General features: G+C 49.6%; 1 protein-coding gene across 1 annotated transcript; it reads right to left on the minus strand.

The window, feature by feature from the left end:
• Positions 1-204: 204 nt before the first annotated feature.
• Positions 205-2191, minus strand: LOC308517690 (zinc finger protein 689-like). The gene is made up of 3 exons (XM_081088954.1): positions 1661-2191; positions 1376-1489; positions 205-1260 (listed from the first exon to the last, which is right to left on the minus strand). Exons 1-3 carry the CDS (start codon positions 1863-1865, stop codon positions 1247-1249), a joined length of 333 nt encoding a protein of 110 aa, XP_080945080.1. The 5' UTR covers positions 1866-2191; the 3' UTR covers positions 205-1246.
• Between the last annotated feature and the right edge of the window lie 19884 nt (positions 2192-22075).

Consider the following 22075-nt stretch of genomic DNA (forward strand, 5'->3'; position numbering starts at 1 on the left):
AGAGGAAGGGAGAGAGATAGAGAGTTAGAAACATCGAGAGAGAAACATCGATCAGCTGCCTCCTGCACATCTCCCATTGGAGATGTGCCCGCAACCCAGGTACATGCCCTTGACTGGAATCGAACCTGGGACCTTTCAGTCCGCAGGCCGATGGCCCATCCACTGAGTCAAACTGGTTTCGGGTATTTTTTTTTTTTTTTTATTGATTCAGAGAGAGAGGGAGAGATAGAACCATCAATGGTCAGACAGAATCATCAGCTGGCTGCCTCCTGCATGCCTCCTTCCCAGGCATGAGCCCTGACTGAGAATCAAACCGTGACCTCCTGGTTCATGGGTTGAAGCTCAACCACTGACCCACACCTGGCTGAATGGTTTTAAGCAAGGAAATGTCAGATCTGAATCTTAGAAAGATAGCCCTGGTCTTAGGGAATCCGACAGTTCCATCTGCCCCTGGGGGTGGATCTGGGGCCATTCTACCTGACCGGTATTAGTCAGAGCCTCGCTTGATCCTGAGGAGAGTGCTGCCAGAGGTCAGAAAGAGGCCCCTGCACCCCAGGCAGCTGTTCTCCACGAAGGCCCTTCGACCAAAACACAGAATTCGGAGAGGTATAGGTTCTCTCTCCGAGGAGGGTGGGCAGGGATCCTGGGAAGGAGGCAGGAGGGTAGTAGCTTCTCTATTCACACAATAGAGAACTACACACACAGTCAAACCTCGGTTCTGGAAAGTTCCTATCATGAACAATTTGCTTCTCAACCTGACAACCCTTTCAAGCTGATACCTGTATGATCATGTGCAACAAACAAAGGAGAGAATGTGCAAGTAGGAGTCAGTTTACCACAGTTAAAATCTCAGGCTATTGTGCTGTGAATATTTTCATGGATTTTTGGGGGTTTTTTTGCTTTTGTTGCTGCTTGTTATTATTAAATCTTCATATTTTACTGTACATTTCCTTTTCTTTTTATTAAATGTTCATTTATATTTCATGTCTTTTTTGCTTTTCAAGTATCTACAAATATTTATAGATTAAACAGTACATTAGACATGTACTGTATATAAAAAAAGGTTAAAACAGAATCATTTGGGAGTCTGGGGTGAATTAATTCAATTTACAGTACTTCGAATGGGAAAAATATAATTCGGTTTTCGAACAGCCTTACGGAATGAATTCAGTTCGAGAACCGAGGTCCCACTGTAGCTGGTCTTCAAGCTGATAGTGAATCTCTGTGGTGGACCAAGCCAACACCGTCACAAACGGTCCCCTGAAACCGTGAAAAGGAACTCGGTAAATGGAGAACTGCAACATGGGTCACAGCCACCCAAGTCTGGACCGAGTCGCCACAAGCTGCGGGCCCTCCACGGGCACGTTCCACTCACTTCTTTGGACCATTAGTCCCCTGGGGCACTCCTGTGGGTCCAGGGCAGCTGGTTCCCAGTCTTCGGTATTTCGTTCCAACCAGGAGATGAGGGCTGGTTTGGGACCCGCGCACCCTGGGGAAGGAGAACCAGCTCATAAGTAACTCCGGGTCAGTATGTTCCCGGAGCATCAGCTGCCAAGCCCCCGTCCTGGTCGCAGTCCAGGACCCTGGACACCCTGCCCCCTCCCCCCGCCCAGCTCCCCGTCCCCTCTGCCCCGCGGAAGCGGATTGGACCGGGCCTCACCGAGCGCGCCCAGGTGGCCGTAGTTCTCCCGCATCACGTCCCGGTACAGGGCCCTCTGCGCGGGCCGCAGACACCCCCACTCCTCCGGGGAGAAGTACACGGCCACGTCCGCGAACTTCACCGCCCTGGGCTTCCTTCCCCTTCTCCGGCCGGGTCCGGCCTCTCCGGGTCCCCGCGCGGAGCGTGGAGCGGACGGCGGTGCCATTGGGCCAGAGAAGCCGGCGCCACGACCTCCCGTTCCCGGCTCGGCCCCTAGCGGACCCCGGGATTTGGGAGCCCTCGGGGTCCCGGGACTGACGTCCTAGGGCAGGCCAGGAGGGGATCGCAATCAGCCGCCTGCAGGGCTAACGGAAACCTCTCGCTGTTATTCAGGAAACTCCTGCCCGAACGTGGGGGAAAGGCACCGGAAGATGCCTTCGGCGAAAATGGCGGCGCTGCTACTGCACCGCCTCGGCCTGGAACACAGGCAGCTTCCAGCTATCGATTTTATTGACCAGAGCGCCATGACGGCTTCCTACCCTCTTTGCCCTCAAGTGTGATGGCGCTGCGATTGGGCTTCACGCCCTTTTTCCTCCTCTCCCACGCGCTCATTGGGCGGCGGTGGAAGATCGAGCGTTCTGATTGGCTGCTGACGAAAGCGGCCTGTTTGAACGAAGCCAACGGCAGTGTAAGGGCAGGAAACTGGCCCCTGGTGTAGGGTGACGGAGTTTTGAGGCGGGAAAGCCTCCAAGTGGCCTGGGATTAGCCGGCGGCGGTCGGAGCGCTGCGCACCTGAGGGAGGGGCGGGTCTGAGGAGGGAGCCGCTGGGTTCCTTTTCGTGTCTTTCTAGATCAGCGGTTCTCAACCTGTGGGTTGCGACCCCTTTGGGGGTCGAAGGACCCTTTCACAGGGGTCGCCTAAGACCATCGGAAAACATATAATTACATATTGTTTTTGTGATTCATCACTATGCTTTAATTATGTTCCATTTGTAACAATGAAAATACATCCTGCATATCAGATATTTACATGACGATTCATAACAGTAGCAAAATTACGGTTATGAAGTAGCAACGAAAATAATTTTATGGTTGGGGGTCACCACAGCATGAGGAACTGTATTAAAGGGTCGCGGCATTCGGAAGGTTGAGAACCACTGTTCTAGAGGAACCGTCTCTTTGGATAATGGGGAACTTCCTCGTTGCCCTTTTGGGAAGGGAATTACTATTAGAGTTTCGTCTGTGCTGGCCACATACCCAGCATATTACACATTCTATTTTATTTATTCTTTGCCACCACTGTGTGAGGTAATGGTTATCATTCCAGTTCCACTAGTGAGGAAAGATACTGCTAGCAAAATGGAGAGATTTAAACGGGGGCGGGTGGGGGCCGCGGGGGGGCCCGATAGGGTCTTATTCATGCCGCTGACTAGGCACTCTCCCCTCCCACTACCTTGATTTGCTGGGTAACTCAAGAACCCCCCTGAGCGCCTGGTCTCCTCTAGGGTTCAATCTTTTGTGTATCCATACTTTATTTTTACGTGACACTTGTTCAACATACAAAGCATAGTGGTAGATAGTGAGAAGAGGCTGGGTACAAAAATAAGCCCTGAATGAAGTTTACAGTCTAGTGAGGCATAGAAAGTCACAACTAATAATGATACAAGCATGTATGGGCAAGATATATTGGGAAAGAAAATTGCTGCTGGGACCAGTCAGCTCAGCACCTACGCCCATCGGTCTGTCCCCCCTTCTGTGTACGTGTCGTGGTGCATAGTTTTGCCAGCTCATCATTGCCCAGGAGGTCTGGGGACAGGAGAATATACCATTTGCTATACAGTCAAACCCTGGTTCTCTAACATCTCCCATCTCAAACAATTCAGTTCTAAGTTCTCGACCAAGCTGTTCACTGAAAAATGTCTCAGTTGTTGACCAAAACTTCAATTTCGACCTGACAACCCTTTCACGCAGATACCTCAGCATGACAAAAAGCATCTCTCAGGCAACAAAGGAGAGAATGAACCTACTATTAGCACAATTAAAACATAAAGAGGCCATCAAGAGTGCTAATGTTGCTAAGGACATAAAGGTGCTCACAAAACAACAATCACAGGCGATTGAATAGGTAGAAAAACTGTGTTGATTGGATAAACAAAAAGCAGTTAGCTGGTGACAGCAGTTCAGAGGCAGTGATGTAAAAAACATTCCTTTAAAGCTAGTAGGGTATGGTTCAATAAATTTAAGAAAAGAAGTGTTTATTTATAGATTAAACAATACATTAGACATGTACTGTATATAAGAAAGGTTAAAACAGGGAATCATTTGGGGGTCCGAAACAGACTAATTCAATTTACATTATTTTAAAAGTAAAAATGATTCCATTTTCTAACAAATCACTTCTTGAATAACCTTCCAGAACTAATTAAGTTCTAGAACTTAGGTTTCACTGTATCTTTTTCTTTTTGAATCCTCACCCGAGAATCAACTTTTTCCATTGATTTCTAGAGAGAGTGGGAGGGAAGGAGGGGGGGGGGGGAGAGACACATTGATTGGTTGCCTCCTGCACACGCCCTTGACTGGGAATCCAACTGATGACCCTTCAGTTCACAGGCCGATGCTCTAATCACTGAGTCAAACCAGCCAGGACTTCACTGTATCTCTTACATCAGCTGATGACATACACATTTATCTTTCCAACCCATTAATATTTTTAATGATTTTTTAAAAAGTTATCTTTATTGTTAAGAGTATTACAAATCTCCTCCCTTTTCCCTTCCTTGCCCCCCTCTACCCAGGTCCCACCCCACCCCAGGCCTTCACCACCCTATTGTCTGTGTCCATGGTCAATGCATATCTATACATATAAAAGGCTAATATGCTAAGTGTCCATCTGACCTGTAGCTATGATGCCCACTGACCACCAGGGGGCAGACGATCAATGCAGGAGCTGATGAGCTGCAGTGACTTGGCAGCGGCGGTTCTCCAGCACCCAACCCGAAACCAGAGAGGAGGGAGCCTGATTCCTTGTGGGGCCATGTGATTCTGAAAGGACAAAGCAGAAACATACTCCTCTCCCTCTCCCCTATCTTGCCTTGTAGGGCTGGGCCCTCAGCCCAAGCCCCCTCCTTTTCTGAGTGACCACAAGGATGCTGGTATTGACCTAACTCCCCCAACCACCACCTGAGTGGACCAATGAAGCTCCAGGAATGCAGCTAAGGTCCTGATAAGGCTATAGTGGGGGACGGCCCAAGCCTCAGAATGTGCTGGCCACTTCCTGACCTTTGTGCTGTAAGACCCTGATGAAAAACCCTGACCTAAATGACCAATCTCTGTAACCCACATCACCCCCTAAGCCCACCCAAATAACTAGCCCTATATAACCTTTGTTCTCCTGGGACATGTTCTCTCGCCTTACCGCTGCGTTGGACAGAGGCTGGGAGCCAAACCTACGTTTGATTAATAAGATTAATAAAGACTCCTTGCTTTTGCATCGGAAGAGGCTCCCTGGTGGTGGATTATTGGGGACCCCAAACTCTGGGCATAACATTTGGGGGCTCGTCCGGGATCCCAAAACCCACGAGGGACCCCTCTCCGGAGAGTCTACTGACCGCGGTAAGTGTCTGTGTGTCGTCTGTTCTGTCCTGTGTGAGCTTGCTTCTGAAATCTGTGCCTGATAAGATCTAAAGTGGGCACACTGGCGGATCTCGGGCAGGAGGAGTCAGGGGACGCCTTGAACCTCCATCTGGAGGGGTGTAAAAGCCCCTAACGAGGGGAGTGGATTACCCTCAAACCTCTGGGACGAGGCGGGTCGCTCCCGCTGGCCGACACATGGCCATCGTCCAGTTTTCAGTTTTTCTTCCACGGGGTCGGAAGGCTGTTCTTAGGTGTCTTTATTTGTTTGGTGTCTGTGTTCTTTTGTTTAATTTTGTGGACTCACTGGACGGATGCTATGGGACAGACTCAAACTACTCCTTTAAGCATTATGGTTGATCATTTTAAAGAGGTTAAGGGAAGGGCTAACAACCTCAGTGTAGAAGTGAAGAAGGGTCGATGGCAGACTTTCTGTTCCAGCGAGTGGCCGGCTCTCAATGCCGGGTGGCCGCCGGAGGGGACTTTCGACCTCCCCACCATTTGCCGGGTCAGAGATGTCGTATCTTGGCTGAAGGGGGGTCATCCCGATCAGCTCCCTTACATTATTACTTGGCAGGACCTTGTGGAGGACCCTCCCTTCTGGCTCAAGCCCTTCCTGGCTCCACGCCCTCCGGAGCCGGCACCCATATTTGCCTTGCAGGACGCGGAGAAGAAGAAGAAGGAGGAGGAGAAAACCACTCTGCTGTTGGCTCTGGCTCCCCTCTACCCGGTTTTGCAGGGGGGTAATGAAGAAGAGTTAATTTTTCCTCCCCCGTATCAGCTCCCAGGGCGCCGGAGAGATTCGATCCTGCCCCGTCGCGGGAAGCTGACGCAGTTCCAGTTCCGGGTGTGGCCGGGATCGCAGTTCTGGGGGTGGGAGTTCCGGGAATGGCCGCGTTTCCGGTAGGAGGCCTGCCCCTCACCCGGCAGAGGGCTCAGCGGGAGCTGTCCGTTGCCACACCCGATTCCACTATCAAGACCCTGCTCTTACGGACCGCCAGACCCCCAGATGCAGATGGCAATCAACCTTATTATTATTGGCCTTTCTCTACAAGCGATCTTTACAACTGGAAGGCGCAGAACCCTAAGTTCTCCGAGAAGCCGGGGGGACTTATTGACTTGCTAGATTCTGTTCTTTTCACCCACCAGCCCACATGGGACGATTGCCAGCAGCTTTTGCAGGTCCTGTTCACAACGGAGGAGAGAGAGAGGCCCGGAAGGTGGCTCCCGGCGTAGATGGGAATCCAACTACCAACCAGGCCCAGATAGATGTCTCTTTCCCCTTAACTAGGCCTGAATGGGACTTCAACACGGCAGAAGGTAAGGAGAAGCTCCGAATCTACCACCAGACTCTGATGGGGGGTCTCCGCATGGCTGCTAGGAAGCCTACCAATTTGACCAAGGTAGGGAACGTACAGCAGGAAAGGGATGAGTCTCCAGCTGCCTTTCTAGAACGGATCATGGAGGCATATCGCAACTATACCCCCATGGATCCAGAAGCTCCTGAAAATAAGGCAGCTGTGGTCATGAGCTTTATAAACCAGTCAGCCACAGACATTAGAAAGAAACTGCAGAGGATATATAGATTAGGGGAAAAGAGTTTTCGGGACTTGTTGGAGGTGGCTGAAAAGGTGTATAACAATCGAGAATCTCCTGAGGATAGGCAAGCCTGCGCCATGGTGGCTGCTAGTGGCAAGCAGACCCGAAACCTGGCCAAGATTCTGCTAGCCACCACCACGGAGAACCCTGAGGAGCGGACCCGCCACCTTCGCCAGCTTGCCAATGACCAAGAAGGAGGTAAGGGGACCGCCCGGGGCGGGAAGAAGAAGCTGCAACGGAACCAGTGTGCTTACTGCAAAGAGATAGGACACTGGGTCCGGGAATGCCCAAAGAAGGCCGGTAAAAAAGGAAACAAGACAGATCGGGTGGAGGTCTTGGAGCTGGGAGGACTAAGTGATTAGGGGAGTCGGGTTTCGGACCCCCTCCCCGAGCCCAGGGTAGCTCTTAGAGTGGAGGGGACGCCTGTTGACTTCCTTGTCGACACTGGAGCACAACACTCGGTCCTACGCACACCTCAAGGGAAGCTAGCCAGCAAAAAGTCCTGGGTGCAAGGGGCAACTGGCATGAGCCAGTATTCATGGACTACCCGAAGAACAGTAGACCTAGGAACGGGCCGAGTATCCCATTCCTTCATGGTAATACCGGAGTGCCCCTCCCCCCTATTAGGACGGGACTTGCTGACCAAGATCGGAGCCCAAATAACTTTCAGACAAGGGGGGCCCCAGGTCACTGATGGCAAAGGCCATCCCATCCAGGTTCTGACTCTGAGACTGGAGGATGAATATCGCCTCCACCAGGGGGCGCCCCCAGGAGAGAACAATATGGACAGATGGCTACAAGAATTCCCCACTGCCTGGGCAGAGACGGGGGGAGTAGGACTGGCCGCTCACAGGGCCCCAACCCTGGTAGAGTTAAAACCAGGGGAAAGTCCGATAAGAGTCAAACAGTATCCAATGCCCCAGGAGGCCCGGAAGGGGATTCAGCCTCATATCCGAAGACTGCGAAGCCTAGGGACACTGGTTCCATGCCAATCTACCTGGAACACCCCCCTCCTGTCAGTCAGAAAGCCCCACACGAATAACTACCGACCAGTCCAGGACCTCCAAGAAGTAAATAAAAGAGTTATGGATATACACCCAACCGTTCCTAACCCGTACACTCTCCTAAGCTCTTTAGCACCCTCTAGAGTCTGGTACACTGTATTGGATTTGAAGGATGCTTTTTTCAGCCTGCCGCTCGCGCCTCAAAGCCAACCCCTGTTCGCCTTCGAATGGCACGATCCAGAGGAAGGCTACAGTGGACAATTAACCTGGACGCGGTTACCCCAAGGGTTCAAGAATTCGCCCACCATCTTTGATGAGGCACTGCACGAGGACCTCGGTGAGTACAGGAGAGAGCACCCCAGTCTCACCCTCCTTCAGTATGTAGATGACATCCTGGTTGCTGCAGACACTGCCAAGGACTGTGAGCAGGGGACCAAAGACTTGTTGGCCACCCTAGGGACCTTAGGGTACCGGGCCTCTGCGAAGAAAGCTCAGATATGCCAAGAGAGGGTGAGTTACCTGGGGTACATACTGGAGGGTGGACAGCGGCGGTTGTCGGACGCTAGGAAAGAGACAGTCCTGAAAATCCCTATTCCCACCACCCGGAGGGAAGTAAGGGAATTCCTAGGATCAGCTGGCTATTGCCGCCTCTGGATCCCAAGTTTTGTTGAGATCGCCAGGCCCCTATAATGAAGCTACCAAGGAGGGGAAGGCCTTTGAATGGACTGAGACAGAGGAAATTGCCTTTAATCAGATAAGGAGAGCTCTTTTGGCTGCTCCAGCCCTAGGCCTGCCGGACATTACAAAACCCTTTCGCCTCTTTGTAGACGAGCGCAAGGGAATAGCAAAAGGGGTTTTAACTCAGGCTTTAGGCCCCTGGAGCCGCCTGGTAGTGTATTTGTCTAAAAAGCTGGACCCCGTACCCGCCGGCTGGCCGCCGTGCCTAAGAATCATTGCAGCAACCGCGCTCTTAGTCAAGGATGCTGACAAACTGACCCTGGGACAGGAAATCTGGATAACAACCCCGCATGCCATTGAGGGAGTCCTAAAACAGCCTCCTGACCGATGGATGAGCAATGCACGCATGACCCACTATCAGAGCTTACTGCTCAACCCTCCTAGAGTGCGGTTCCATCCCAGCGTGGCTCTCAACCCCGCTACCCTGCTGCCTGACCCCGACCTAGATGCTCCGCTTGCTGCATGACTGTGCGGGGATCCTGGAGCAGGTACATGGACTTCGGAAGGACTTGACCAACCGGCCCCTCCCTGATGCAGAGGCCACCTGGTTCACGGATGGAAGCAGCTTCGTGCGGGACCGGTGCAGGTACGCGGGTGCAGCGGTGGTCACCGACACAGACACTGTGTGGGCAGAAGCACTGCCCCCTGGGACATCAGCCCAGCGAGCAGAACTCACCAAGGCACTGACACTGGGGGCAGGGAAGCGGCTCAACGTTTACACAGACAGCCGTTATGCATTTGCTACGGCTCATGTTCACGGGGCGATTTACCAGGAAAGAGGGCTGTTGACAGCAGAGGGACAAACAGTGAAAAACAAACAGGAGATTCTCGACCTGCTTGCGGCCCTATGGCTTCCCACGAAGCTAGCCATTATCCACTGTCAAGGGCACCAGAAGGCAGATGACCCAGTAGCAAGAGGTAACCAAAAGGCTGATCAGGCAGCCAAGGCAGCGGCCTTCACCTCGGTCCCTGCAATGGCCATACAACTACCAGACCCCGGGGACCCAGTTCTACCAGATCAGCCTAAATACTCTCAGGAAGAGCTGCAGCAGATCAGAAAGCTCCCCCTCGCGAAGGAAGTGAAAGGGTGGTGGTACACCTCAGATGGGAAACTCATACTACTGGACTGGCTTGGGGTCACAGTATTAGAACGCATGCATTGGTCCACCCACTTGGGAGCCCGGAAGTTAAAGGACTTAATTCAGCATGCCAAAATCAAGATCCACCAACAAGACTCCAAAATCAATCAAATTATAACCTCCTGTAAGACCTGCCAACTCACAAATGCAAGAGCTGGATCAGGTGGACAAGGAACCAGGCTCAGAGGCACCAAACCAGGAGCACCCTGGGAGGTTGATTTCACTGAAGTCAAACCAGGGAAGTATGGTTATAAATATCTTTTAGTGTTCATAGACACCTTCTCTGGCTGGGTAGAGGCATACCCAACCAAGCATGAGACAGCCCAGACGGTGGCCAAGAAGCTGCTGGAAGACATCTTACCCAGGTATGGTTTTCCTGCTATGATAGGCTCCAACAACGGACCAGCCTTTATTTCGCAGGTAACACAGGCAGTAGCCAAAGTCATAGGGGCGGATTGGAAATTACATTGTGCTTATAGGCCCCAGAGTTCAGGGCAGGTAGAAAGAATGAATGGAACTCTAAAAGAGACCCTTACCAAATTAACGATGGAGACTGGCGGGGACTGGGTGGCTCTCCTTCCATATGCCCTTTACCGGGTGAGGAACTCCCCTTACACCCTGGGTCTCACCCCTTACGAGATCATGTTTAGTAGACCCCCCCCCCCCCCGCCCCCCATCATCCCTAACCTCAAAGCTGAACTTCTTGCAGAGTTTGAAAATCAGGAGATATCTTTTCTCTTAAGAGGACTGCAGGGGGCACACGAGGACATTTGGCCACGCCTTCGCGCTGTTTACGAGGCTGGCCCAACCCCGACGCCTCATCAGTACAAGCCAGGAGACTGGGTGTTCGTTAAGAGACACCGCCGGGAGACCCTCGAGCCACGTTGGAAGGGCCCCTACATCGTCGTGCTGACTACACCCACCGCTCTCAAGGTAGACGGCGTTGCAACTTGGATCCACCACACCCACGCTCGCCCAGCCGACCCCTCTGCAATCCGGGAGGATTTCATCGCGCAGTGGAACATCAAACACAATCAGCACAACCCGCTCAAGCTCAAGCTACGGCGCATTCAACCCGCCTGATGTTGGTAACTCTGTTGATCCTGTTCGCTGTCGTCCATACTGCCGGGCGTCCCCACACCCCCTACAATCTTACCTGACAGATCATAGACACCAGCTCGGGGACAGTACTTAATCAGACTTCCCAGATTCACCCTAAGAACACTTGGTACCCGGACCTTTACACAGATTTGCTAGGCCTCGTCCGCGTTTCATGGGACCCTAGTTTCACCCGGGGCTACCATTTCTATGTCTGTCCTGGGCACTCACGGACTCCGCGGGGGCGCACCCGAGACCCATGCGGAGGAGCAGAGGGCTACTTCTGCGCCTCCTGGTTGTGTGCCTCGACTGGACACATCTGGTGGACTCCCCCAAAAACTGATGACCTGATAACCATGGCTCGGCCGGCGGCACCGGCCTGTCAGAAATCTAGCAAGGGTCTCCACACCCCATGCAACCCTGTGCGGATATCCTTCACAGAACAGGGAAAGAAAGCAACAGGATGGAACACTGGTAAAACCTGGGGAATTCGCCTCTATGATAAAGCTAGACTCGGGGCTATGGACCATGGAGGATTATTTACCCTTCGAGTACAGGCAGCAGCCCCTCACCAACAGACTCCAGCAGGAGTGGGGCTTAACCAAGTGCTGGCCCCCCGACCTGTCCCTCCCAGTCCTCTGCATCCCCTGTTTCTACCGGGGCACCTCCCACCCCAAGTCACTCCCTACCGTCTAATGCAGACCTCCTGTGGAAAACGGTTGAAGGAGCGTATCGCGTTCTGAACGCTTCTAGACCTGACCTAACCAAGTCTTGCTGGCTCTGTCTAAATGCCAAACCACCATACTATGAGGGTATCGCAATTAAGGGCAGTTATACAGCAGCCTCTACTACCAGCTCCTGCAGGTGGCAGCAAACTGCTACAAGGCTCACCCTCCAGGCGGTGACAGGACAAGGAACTTGCATAGGCAACGTCCCCTCTGAACAGTCACATCTCTGTAACGAAACTCTAGCTACCCCTAAAGAGACAGCATATCTTCTGCCCCCTGAGAATGCATGGTGGGCCTGTTCCAGTGGCCTCGCTCCTTGCGTCCATTCCTTAGTCCTTAATTCCCAAAAAAGAGGGTTTCTGCGTACTTGTGCAGTTAATCCCTAAGCTGATATATCACTCGGGAGAAGAAGTTCTTAACAGAATAGACACCATTAACCCCCGAAGCAAAAGGGAGCCTATTACTGCCCTAACTGTGGCAGCTCTCTTGGGACTAGGACTAGCGGGAGCCGGAACTGGAATATCCTCCCTTGTCATACAGGACAAGAACTATGGAGCCCTGAGAGCAGCCATTGACTTAGACATAGAAAGAATTGAAAAATCCATCACCCATCTGCAAGAATCCCTCACTTCCTTGTCGGAAGTAGTACTCCAAAACAGAAGAGGTCTAGGCCTGCTATTCATGCAGCAGGGGGGCCTATGTGCAGCTCTAGGGGAGGAATGCTGTTTCTAGGTTGATCACTCAGGAGTTGTAAAAGAAACCATGGCCCTTGTAAGGGAAGGACTGCAGAAGCGAAAGCTAGAGAGGGAGCAGTCTCAGTCTTGGTATGAATCCTTGTTTAACTGGTCCCCATGGTTAACGACTCTTGTCTCGGCCCTCGTCGGACCCCTTGTAATCCTCCTAATGTTGCTAACTTTCGGCCCTTGTATTATTAACAAATTAGTCCAATTTGTCAAGGAACGCATAGGAGTAGTTCAGCTAATGATCTTACAAGCCCAATACCGGCCTCTAGCGATGGAAGACGAGGTAGGAATGCAGTCCGTCTCATGATTGAGCCGTAAGTTCCAAGACAAGGGGGGAATGAAAGGACAAAGCAGAAACATACTCCCCTCCCTCTCCCCTATCCTGCCTTGTAGGGCTGGGCCCTCATCCCAAGCCCCCTCCTTTTCTGAGTGACCACAAGAATGCCGGTATTGACCTAACTCCCCCAACCACCACCTGAGTGGACCAATGAAGCTCCAGGAATGCAGCTAAGGTCCTGATAAGGCTATAGTGGGGGACGGCCCAAGCCTCAGAATGTGCTGGCCACTTCCTGACCTTTGTGCTGTAAGACCCCGATGAAAAACCCTGACCTAAATGACCAATCTCTATAACCCACGTCACCCCCTAAGCCCACCCAAATAACTAGCCCTATATAACCTTTGTTCTCCTGGGACACGCTCTCTCGCCTTACTGCTGCGTCGGACAGAGGCTGGGAGCCAAACCTAGGTTTGATTAATAAGATTAATAAAGACTCCTTGCTTTTGCATCAGAAGAGGCTCCCTGGTGGTGGATTATTGGGGACCCCGAACTCTGGGCATAACAATTCCACCTTTGGTCCTGGGTTATGTTGTTGCTAGGGCACTGTTGGCCCAGATTCTGGTTTACTGCACACTTGCGTTTGCATTCCACACCCTGTACAACAGCAACTTTGCACTCCAGGCCCCCTTGGGGGATGTTGGAGAGCCGGTTTTGGCCTGATCCCCGCAGGCCGGGCCAAGGGACCTCACCTGCCAGAGGGACCCTGCTCACTCCTGAGTCGCCCTTTGAGCCGCAGCACCACCCCAGGTGCAACTGACCAGGAAGGGACCATGGGAGGTTGGCTCCAGGGTGTGTCCAGCCCATCTCACCCAGTCCCGTCCTGCTGGCCACCTTCTAATTAATTTCCTTTCAGTGTACATGAATCCATGCACCGGGTCACTACTATCTATATAAGTTCTTTGGTTAATCTCTTCCTACCCTCCCCTCTTCCCTCTGAGATTCTTCACTCTGTTCCATGCTCCCAGGTCTCTAGATCTATTTTGTTTTTCAGTTTATTTTGTTCATTAGATTCCACATATAAGTGAGATCATGTGATATTTGTCTTTCTCTGCCTGGCTTATTTTGCTTAGCATAATAATCTCCAGGTCCCTCCATGTTGTCTCAAAGAGTAAGAGATTCTTTTTTTATAGCTGCATAGTATTCTAGCATATAAATATGCCACAGCTTTTTTTATCCACTCATCTGATGGGCATTTGGGCTGTTTCCAGATCTTAGCTATTGAAAATAATGCTGCTATGAATATAGGGCTGCATATATCTTTTCTGAATAGACTAATAAAAACTAAAGAAATTGAAGCTGTAATAATAATAAAAGAAAACTACCAGCAAACAAAAGTCCTGGTCTGGATGGCTTCACAGAGGAGTTTCACCAAACATTCAAAGAAGAACTAACACCTATCCTCCTCAAATTATTCCATAAAATCCAAGAGGAAGGAACACTTCCAAGTTCTTTTTACGAGGCCAGCATTATCCTAATTCCAAAACCAGATAAAGACACTACAGAAAAGAAAATTACAGGCCAAATATCCCTAATGAATATAGATGCCAAAATCCTCAACAAAATATTAGCAAATTGGATCCAGCAATATATCAAAAAGATCATACACCATGACCAAGTTGGATTTATTCCAGGGATGCAAGCTGGTACAATATTTGTAAACCAATAAATGTGATACATCACATAAACAAATTGAAAGACAAAAATCACATGATCCCATCAGTAGACACAGAAAAAGCATTCAACAAAATCCAACACCCATTTTTTAAAAAATATTTTTATTGATTTCAGAAAGGAAGGGAAAGGGAGAAAGAGATAGAAACATCAATGATGAGAGAGAATCATTGATCAGCCACCTCCTGCACACCCCCCACTGGGGATTGAGCCCACAACCCAGGCATGTGTCCTGACCAGGAATTGAACTGTGATCTCCTGGTTCATAGGTTGACACTCAACCACTGAGCCAGTACAGCTTGGGCTCCAACACCCATTTTTGATAAAAACTCTCAGCAAAGTGGGAATAGAGGGATCATACCTCAACATATTAAAGGCCACATATGACAAACATCATACTCAATAGACAAAAACTAAAACTATTTCCCCTAAGAACAGAAACAATACAGGGATGTCCACTTTCACCACTCTTATTCAACACTAGAGGCCTGATGCACGAAATTTATGCAAGGGTAGGCCTTTGCAGCCCCAGCCTCCAACCCTCATCGATCGCCCCGCTGGCCGGTGGCCTGGGCCTCCCTCTGCGGGGCGATCGTGGGGCGATGGCGGCCCCACCCACCCACCAATTGCCTCTCATTCACCTTGGCTGGCCTGGCGCCAGTGTGTGTCATAGCATGGTCATCTGAATGGTTGTTCTGCTGTTCAGTTGATTTGCATATTATGCTTTTATTATTATAGATAGTACTGGAAGTCCTAGCCATAGCAATCAAACAAAAAGAAAAAGTAAAAGGCATCCAAATTGGAAAGGGGGAAGTAAAACCGTCATTATTTGCAGATGATATGATATTGTACTGGTATATAGAAGACCCTAAAGACTCCACCAAAAAACTACTAGATTTAATAAATGAATTCGGCAAAGTAGCAGTATACAAAATTAACATCCAGAAATCAATGGCATTTTTATACACCAATCATGAACTCTTAGAAAGAGAAACTAAAAAAAAAAAAAAAAAAAAAAATCCCACAATGGGGCAGTGAGGGCCTGGGGCAGAGGATGGGGGCAGGCTGGACAGAGTCAATGGGGGGGAGGGAGGAGGAAACATATGTAATACTTTCAACAGTAAAGAATTATTTTTTAGCCGAAACCGGTTTGGCTCAGTGGATAGAGCGTCGGCCTGCGGACTGAAAGGTCCCAGGTTCGATTCCGGTCAAGGGCATGTACCTGGGTTGCGGGCACATCCCCAGTGGGAAATGTGCAGGAGGCAGCTGATCGATGTTTTTCTCTCATCGATGTTTCTAACTCTCTATCTCTCTCCCTTCCTCTCTGTAAAAAATAAATAAAATATATTTTTTAAAAAAGAATTATTTTTTAAAAATCCCATTTACCATTGCAACAACAAAAAATTAAGATACCTATAAATAAAAATAACCTGAAGCATCCATCTTATATAAAAACTGCTGTTTGAAATTTTAACCCTGCTACTTTGGCTCCTGTAAATGCTTGCTGGCTTAAATAATAAGGGAAATAAGACTACTCCCATTCCAGAGAGACCAAAAACCTTTCCCAGACAAAGTTATCAGTGTTGGCGCCAGGCCAGGCCTTTGGTTGAGGTCTCAAAGCCCTAGCACATAGGGCTCTTTAAGGACTTGCAAAGGGGACCGCAAAACCCCATATTTGGGAGACAAAGAAGGTAAAAAGATATAAATAGGGAAACTTCCTCCAAATTGGGGCCCAGAATTTGAAATACAGTTTTCTCTCAACCCACGCGCAATAATAATAATAATAAAGTGTAACTCCATCTCTCTAAGCGTTGCTTGGTTCTTCTCCGGTCTTCTGTAATGAACCAAGTAAAAGACCCATACTTGGAAAACTACAGGACATTGAAAAAAGAAATAGAAGAAGATACAACAAGTGGAAGCATATACTGTGTTCATGGATTGAAAGAATTAACATCATTAAAATGTCCAACTCATTAATATTTTATTTTTAATATATTTTATTGATTTTTTTATAGAAAGGAAGGGAGAGGGATAGAGCGTCAGAAACATTGATGAGAGAGAAACATCAACCAGCTGCCTCCTGCACACTCCCCACTGGGGATGTGCCCGTAACCAAGGTAGATGGCCTTGACCAGAATCGAACCTGGGATCCTTGAGTCCACAGGCCGACGCTATATCCACTGAGCCAAACTGGTTAGGGCCCCATTCATATTTTAAAGCACCTACTATGGGCAAAACAATTCTCCAAAGCCTACAGGGAGTGAAGACAATATGACTGGAATAACAAAAGCAGTAAGACATTCTGAGGATGTCTTGGAAGGTAAAACAAACAAACAAAAACAAACTGCAGTAAACCTTACATTGAGTTTTACTCTATCCTAAGGATAGTGACTTTATTGAAAAAACTACTGAGGGATACCTGGCCGGCATGGCTTACTGGTTGAGCGCTGACCTATGAACCAAGAGGTCACGATTGATTTCCGGTTGGTGCATATGCCTGGGTTGTGGGCTGGATCCCCAGTGTGGGGTGTGCAGGAGGCAGATCAATGATTCTCTTCATCATTGATGTTTCTATCTCCCTCTCCCTCTCTCCCTTCCAGTCTGAAATAAATATATATTTAAAACACACACACACACAAAAACGTTATATTAAGTGAAAGGAGCCAGATTTTTCAAAGTGTGTATCTTTTGATTCCATTTATATGAAATGTCCCAAATAGGCAAATCCGTAGAGACAGAATGTAGGTCAGTGGTTGCCAAGGGCTGAAGGAAGGGAGGATGAGGGAGTGACGGCTAAGGGGTTTCTTCCTGAGGTGATGTGCTAAAATTGACTGTGGCATGGTTTTTCATAACTGAATATACTAAGAACATTGAATTGTGCTCTTTAAATGGGTGAATTATATAGCTTGTGAATAACATCGCAATAAAGCTGTTAAAGTCACTGCACTGTAGTCGTAGACATGGAAAGATGGTCTGGTAAATTATTCACACCCTATAAAACAGCAAACCAAGCCAGACGCTCACGACTCCCAGGAGCCATTCTGGGACAGGCCTCCCCCAAGCCTCGGCCTGACACCCGCCATCGGGCGTCTTAGCTCCTCCTTCCCCTCACCCGCTCCAGGCATTCTGCGCTCTGTGGGTCGCCTCCGCGCCTGCAGCTCTCGCCCAAGAATCGGTTTGAGTAGGTTACCAATGAATGAGCAAAAACAAACGGGCAGCGCGAGCCCGAAAGGCTTCACCGAGCGCCCCCAGGTGGCTGCGGGTCTCTTGCGTCACGTCCCGGCCCAGGGCCTTCCGCGCCTTAGGCTCCAACACCCGCCGTGGCCGCAAGCTTTACAGCCCCGTTCTCCTCGGCTCAGGGCCCAGCTCTGGGCTGCGATGGAGCGGGCGCGGGGCAGGAGCAACGCTTGGGCCTCTTTCAGTGCCAGGTCCTATGGTACAGCCCCAGGGCCTCTGTCTCTAACCGGCTGAGGAGACACTGCTCCGCGGGACCCGGCGTCCGAGCCGCCCGGACCCGCCTCCACGTGGGGCCACGCTGCGGCCAGAACCCAGGAATCACGGCGTCGCGTCGTGGGTCACTCGGACGCTGAGGGGAACAACGGTACCGGAAAATGCCCAACTGAATAGGGCGGCGACCTGCCTTCACGACCCTCGTCACTCGTCCCCTCCAGCTGATCCTATCAAACCAGAGTCCGCTCCAAATCCGGGCTCCGGCAGTGACAATTCTCAACGCTCATTTGCTGCTCGCGGCGATTGGCTCGAGGACGTGGCTTCCGATCGCGCCCAGTGATTGGGTTGCTGTCATCACTGACACAGCGACGTCCGCGCTGATTGGCCTCTTGGGCCAGCCTCCGGACGCTGTTGCTAGGGAACGCGTGACGGGGGACCGCGTCCTTAGAGCCGGACTAGGCGTTCCGAGGGGTTTTCCCGGCAATGAGCCGGCCTTGGCGCGATTCTACCTCGGCTCCTGTTCCGCTGACTCACAAGGCCCCCCAAAGCGCGTCCTGGACACAAAATGAACTGGTTCCTGTCCTTAGAGGAGGCATGTCTGGGAGGCTGAGCACATGTATTGCATTTTTTACATGATAGAATCCTCTAACCCTGAGCAACGCTCCACACGAGGTGGGCAGTGTGGTCCCTATTTAAGAAGAAAATTGAGACTGGCTGACTGGTGCCCGCCTCTCTGGCTTCAAGTCCAGTGCCCTTTCTACTCACCTAATTAATCAGTAGAAGTTTCCCTTCTGAGCCGCACGGCCTCGGAGGAGCTCACAAACACTCCTGGATAAAAGGCCCTGGCCACCAGCAGGACTTCACTGACTCACAGAAGCGCCCTCTTCCCTTTTCTCCATCGTCTTAAGGGCTGAGCACACAGCCAGAATCTTATTCTTTGTTGCTCCCAAGCATCTAATAACTAGTCATAAGAAAAAAAAACAACCCACACAATGTGCTGGAAATTGTGCAAAACGCTCCAAATGCATTATCGTTAATTTAATGCTTGAGGCAGATCCATGAGGCTGATCATCTCACTTTCCAAATGGGGGCGCTCAAGCTCAGTCCAATAAGAAAACTCTGGCAGTAACACAGCTTAACTGAGCCGGCAATAGAATCCAATGTATCTGACTTTGAAGCTCAAATTATCCTAACATTACACATACAGTTTCTCCTCGGCACCATTATTGTTCCAAAATAAGGAATGAAAAATTTTTCTTTGCTTTCCCCTTGCCCCTGTGTTCCAACCCTAAGCTCCAAGTAAGAGACTCTCATTCCATAATTAACTTCCTTTACAGTTATGAGGTACAGGACCTGTGAGCTCAGGCCTTGAAGTCAGGGGGAACTCTACTTCATGGTACCTGTATAATGCAAGCATGCTTCCTCACCTTGCCACTGTAGGTTTCTTCGTTTGTAAAATTGAGGTCATATTATCTACCTCACAGACATGTCATTGAAGTTTAAAAGAGTTAACTGTAAAGTGTGGGGCCTATGGTTGTTAATTCAGGGGTTATTGTCTGAGAGAGATGGAACTTAGCTCACAAGAGGGGTGCTGTTGGTTTGAAACCTGGGGAATCTGAAACTGGTTCCCATACACCGAGGGCAAGGAGAGACCAAAGAAAGAGGCAGACTACTCTAGACTGGTAGGTGGCAGGTTTAACAAGCCAGGGAACTTACATATAAGTCTTGTCTTGAGTGGCCACCAGCAGATCTCCTCCCATGCCCACCAGAGTCTTAATAGTTTATATAGAGGCCTCAATAGGGTTCAGTCATGTAGACGTCAAGATGGTCTCAACAACATGTTGCTCTCTCAAGTCTTCATCCTTGAAAATGGCTCCCATTGTGGGACCAGTGGGCAGAACATACATTTCAAGGATAGGGGAGGGGTGAGGAGCCTCCCAATTGCCCAGGTTGGGCTCACAGCTCAACCAATAGTCATGTTCTCTCTTTTTTTTTTTTAAATATATTTTATTGATTTTTTACAGAGAGGAAGGGAGAGAGATGAGAGTTAGAAACATCGATGAGAGAGAAACATCGATCAGCTGCCTCCTGCACATCTCCTACTAGGGATGTGCCCGCAACCCAGGTACATGCCCTTGACCGGAATCGAACCCGGGACCTTTCAGTCTGCAGGCCGACGCTCTATCCACTGAGCCAAACCGGTTTTGGCATAGTCATGTTCTCTTGATGACCTCCTCCAACAGACACTCCCTAGCATGTTCTATATCTTGAAGCAGTGATAAAACACTGTAAGTATATCATTTTTATTCTTGGAGAAGTCTTGAAGGTTGGGGTATGGTTTTCAACCCCACCTTCTTCTGGTCCTATCCCTTGGATAATCAAGTATCTTTTTCTTCCATATCCCTGGTGCCAGGGTCCCTCACTCTCCCAGGCTGACTAATCTAGACTTATGGGAGGATCTGGGTAATGCATAACTTCTGGATCTAAGAACTGAGACTCAAGCCTGGAAGTGGCCTGGTGGCTGAGAGAATGGAACTGACCTAGAAAAGGTACTGAAATTGCAGTGGGTGCCAGGCCATGGTTCATTGTCTCAGGGTGAGGCACCTGCCGTGGCACTGGTGTCTCCATAGCCCAGTGTTTCTCGACTTTTGGTTCCTTCCCTCTGCATCTCTTCCCCTTGTTTTCTGCTAGAAGAGGTTAGGATCTCAGGACTTGGGCTGTAAGCAGTTTTAGTCCAAGAGGCTTTTCACAGTTCTTAGAGGGTGAGGATGAGGGCAGTGGGAAAATTCAAAGACATGAGCCAGAGCTCCCCTGGATAGTTGAGTAAGAGAGGCCCTCAAGTCCCCACAGCTGGCTCTTAGCCCCATAGCATCCTAGCAACACTGACCCCTCACGAAGAGCCCATCTTGTGCTTGGAGTCTGAGAGAACGCCTCAGTCAGGGGTTTTGTTCCTCACCTGTGATCGACCTCCCCCCATACTCCTTGCAAACAAGAGGAACCCTCTAGGACAGCGGTTCTCAACCTGTGGATCGCGACCCCTTTGGCGGTCAAACGACCCTTTCATAGGGGTCGCCTAAGACCATCCTGCATATCAGATATTTACATTACGATTCATAACAGTAGCAACATTACAGTAACGAAGTAGCAACGAAAATAATTTTATGGTTGGGTCACAACATGAGGAACTATATGTAAAGGGCCAGAAGGTTGAGAACCACTGCTCTAGGAGCTCCCTGGGATCAGCTCAGGGGAAAAAACAACAAAAAAAAAACAGGACCTTAATATCTTCAACCTGTAGAGAAGCTACTCTGACATTCTTTATATTTCAGGTTTATAAAGGTCCAAGATTAGTAACACATGAGTATTCCAAAGAGTGTAGCTGAAAAGCTAAGAAATAAGGAAAAGCCCACTAGATTTGAAGCTCTTTTAAAAAAATGTTTTTATTGATTTCATAGAGAGAGTAAAGGAGAGGGAGAGAGAGATAGAAACATCAATGATGAGAGAGAATCATTGATGGGCGGCCTCCTGCAAACCTCCCCACTGGGGATTGAGCCCACAACCCGAGCATGTGCCCTGACAGGGAATTGAACCGTGACCTCCTGGTTCATAGGTCGATGCTCAACCATTGAGCCACACCAGCTGGGCCTGAAGCTCTTTTTAATGAATGGCACATTAAAACTCTGATCTTCACCTTGAAATGATTATGAATGTCAACCAACCTTGCACTCTCCCACTTCAACCAAAGGATATGTACCCCGAGCTCCAACACTTAAGTCATCTTTGGGCCCCTTTCCAAAGAGTTCATGTTTTGTTGAGAATTCCCATTTACAAAGCACTTTGATCCTTTGCCCCTCATTAGCAAGGGACCCAATCTCTCTGCCTTAAATTTCTTACATGTTAAATGGGGGAAATCATTTCTTCCTCTTAGGGATTTTGTGAAGATTAAATGAGATAACGTGATTAAAAGTCCTCTGTAGAAGCAATGAAGTTCAGTATGTGTTGAACAAAATTTACTTCCCTTCTCTACCCCCACAAATGACACTCTCTCTCCATAGCATTCACAAGAGAAAGAATGGTCAAGGGCTATTTTTAGAAACCTGTGGTATTATACTCCCCAAACCTGGAAGTAGCCTGGTAGCTGAGAGAATGGAACTGACCTAGAAAAGGTACTGAAATTGCACTGGATAGTTCCTGCAGAGAGAGCTCTTTGTAAGTGGTGGGCCCTTGAGGCCTTCAAAATAGTCTGACTTTAGGCAGACACAGAGTTGCCTCATCTCAACAGGCTCTCCTGGGACCTGCC

This window comes from Myotis nattereri (genome assembly GCF_964212035.1).
Source record: "Myotis nattereri genome assembly, chromosome: 4".
Lineage (NCBI taxonomy): Eukaryota > Metazoa > Chordata > Mammalia > Chiroptera > Vespertilionidae > Myotis > Myotis nattereri.

Excerpts from the sequence above, each read along its gene's own strand:
- LOC308517690 (XM_081088954.1), bottom strand. The coding sequence starts at position 1,865 with ATGGCACCGCCGTCCGCTCCACGCTCCGCGCGGGGACCCGGAGAGGCC. Across the intron at positions 1,490-1,660 it reads CGGCCACCTGGGCGCGCTCG|GGTGCGCGGGTCCCAAACCA; the intron begins GTGAGGCCCGGT and ends CTCCTTCCCCAG.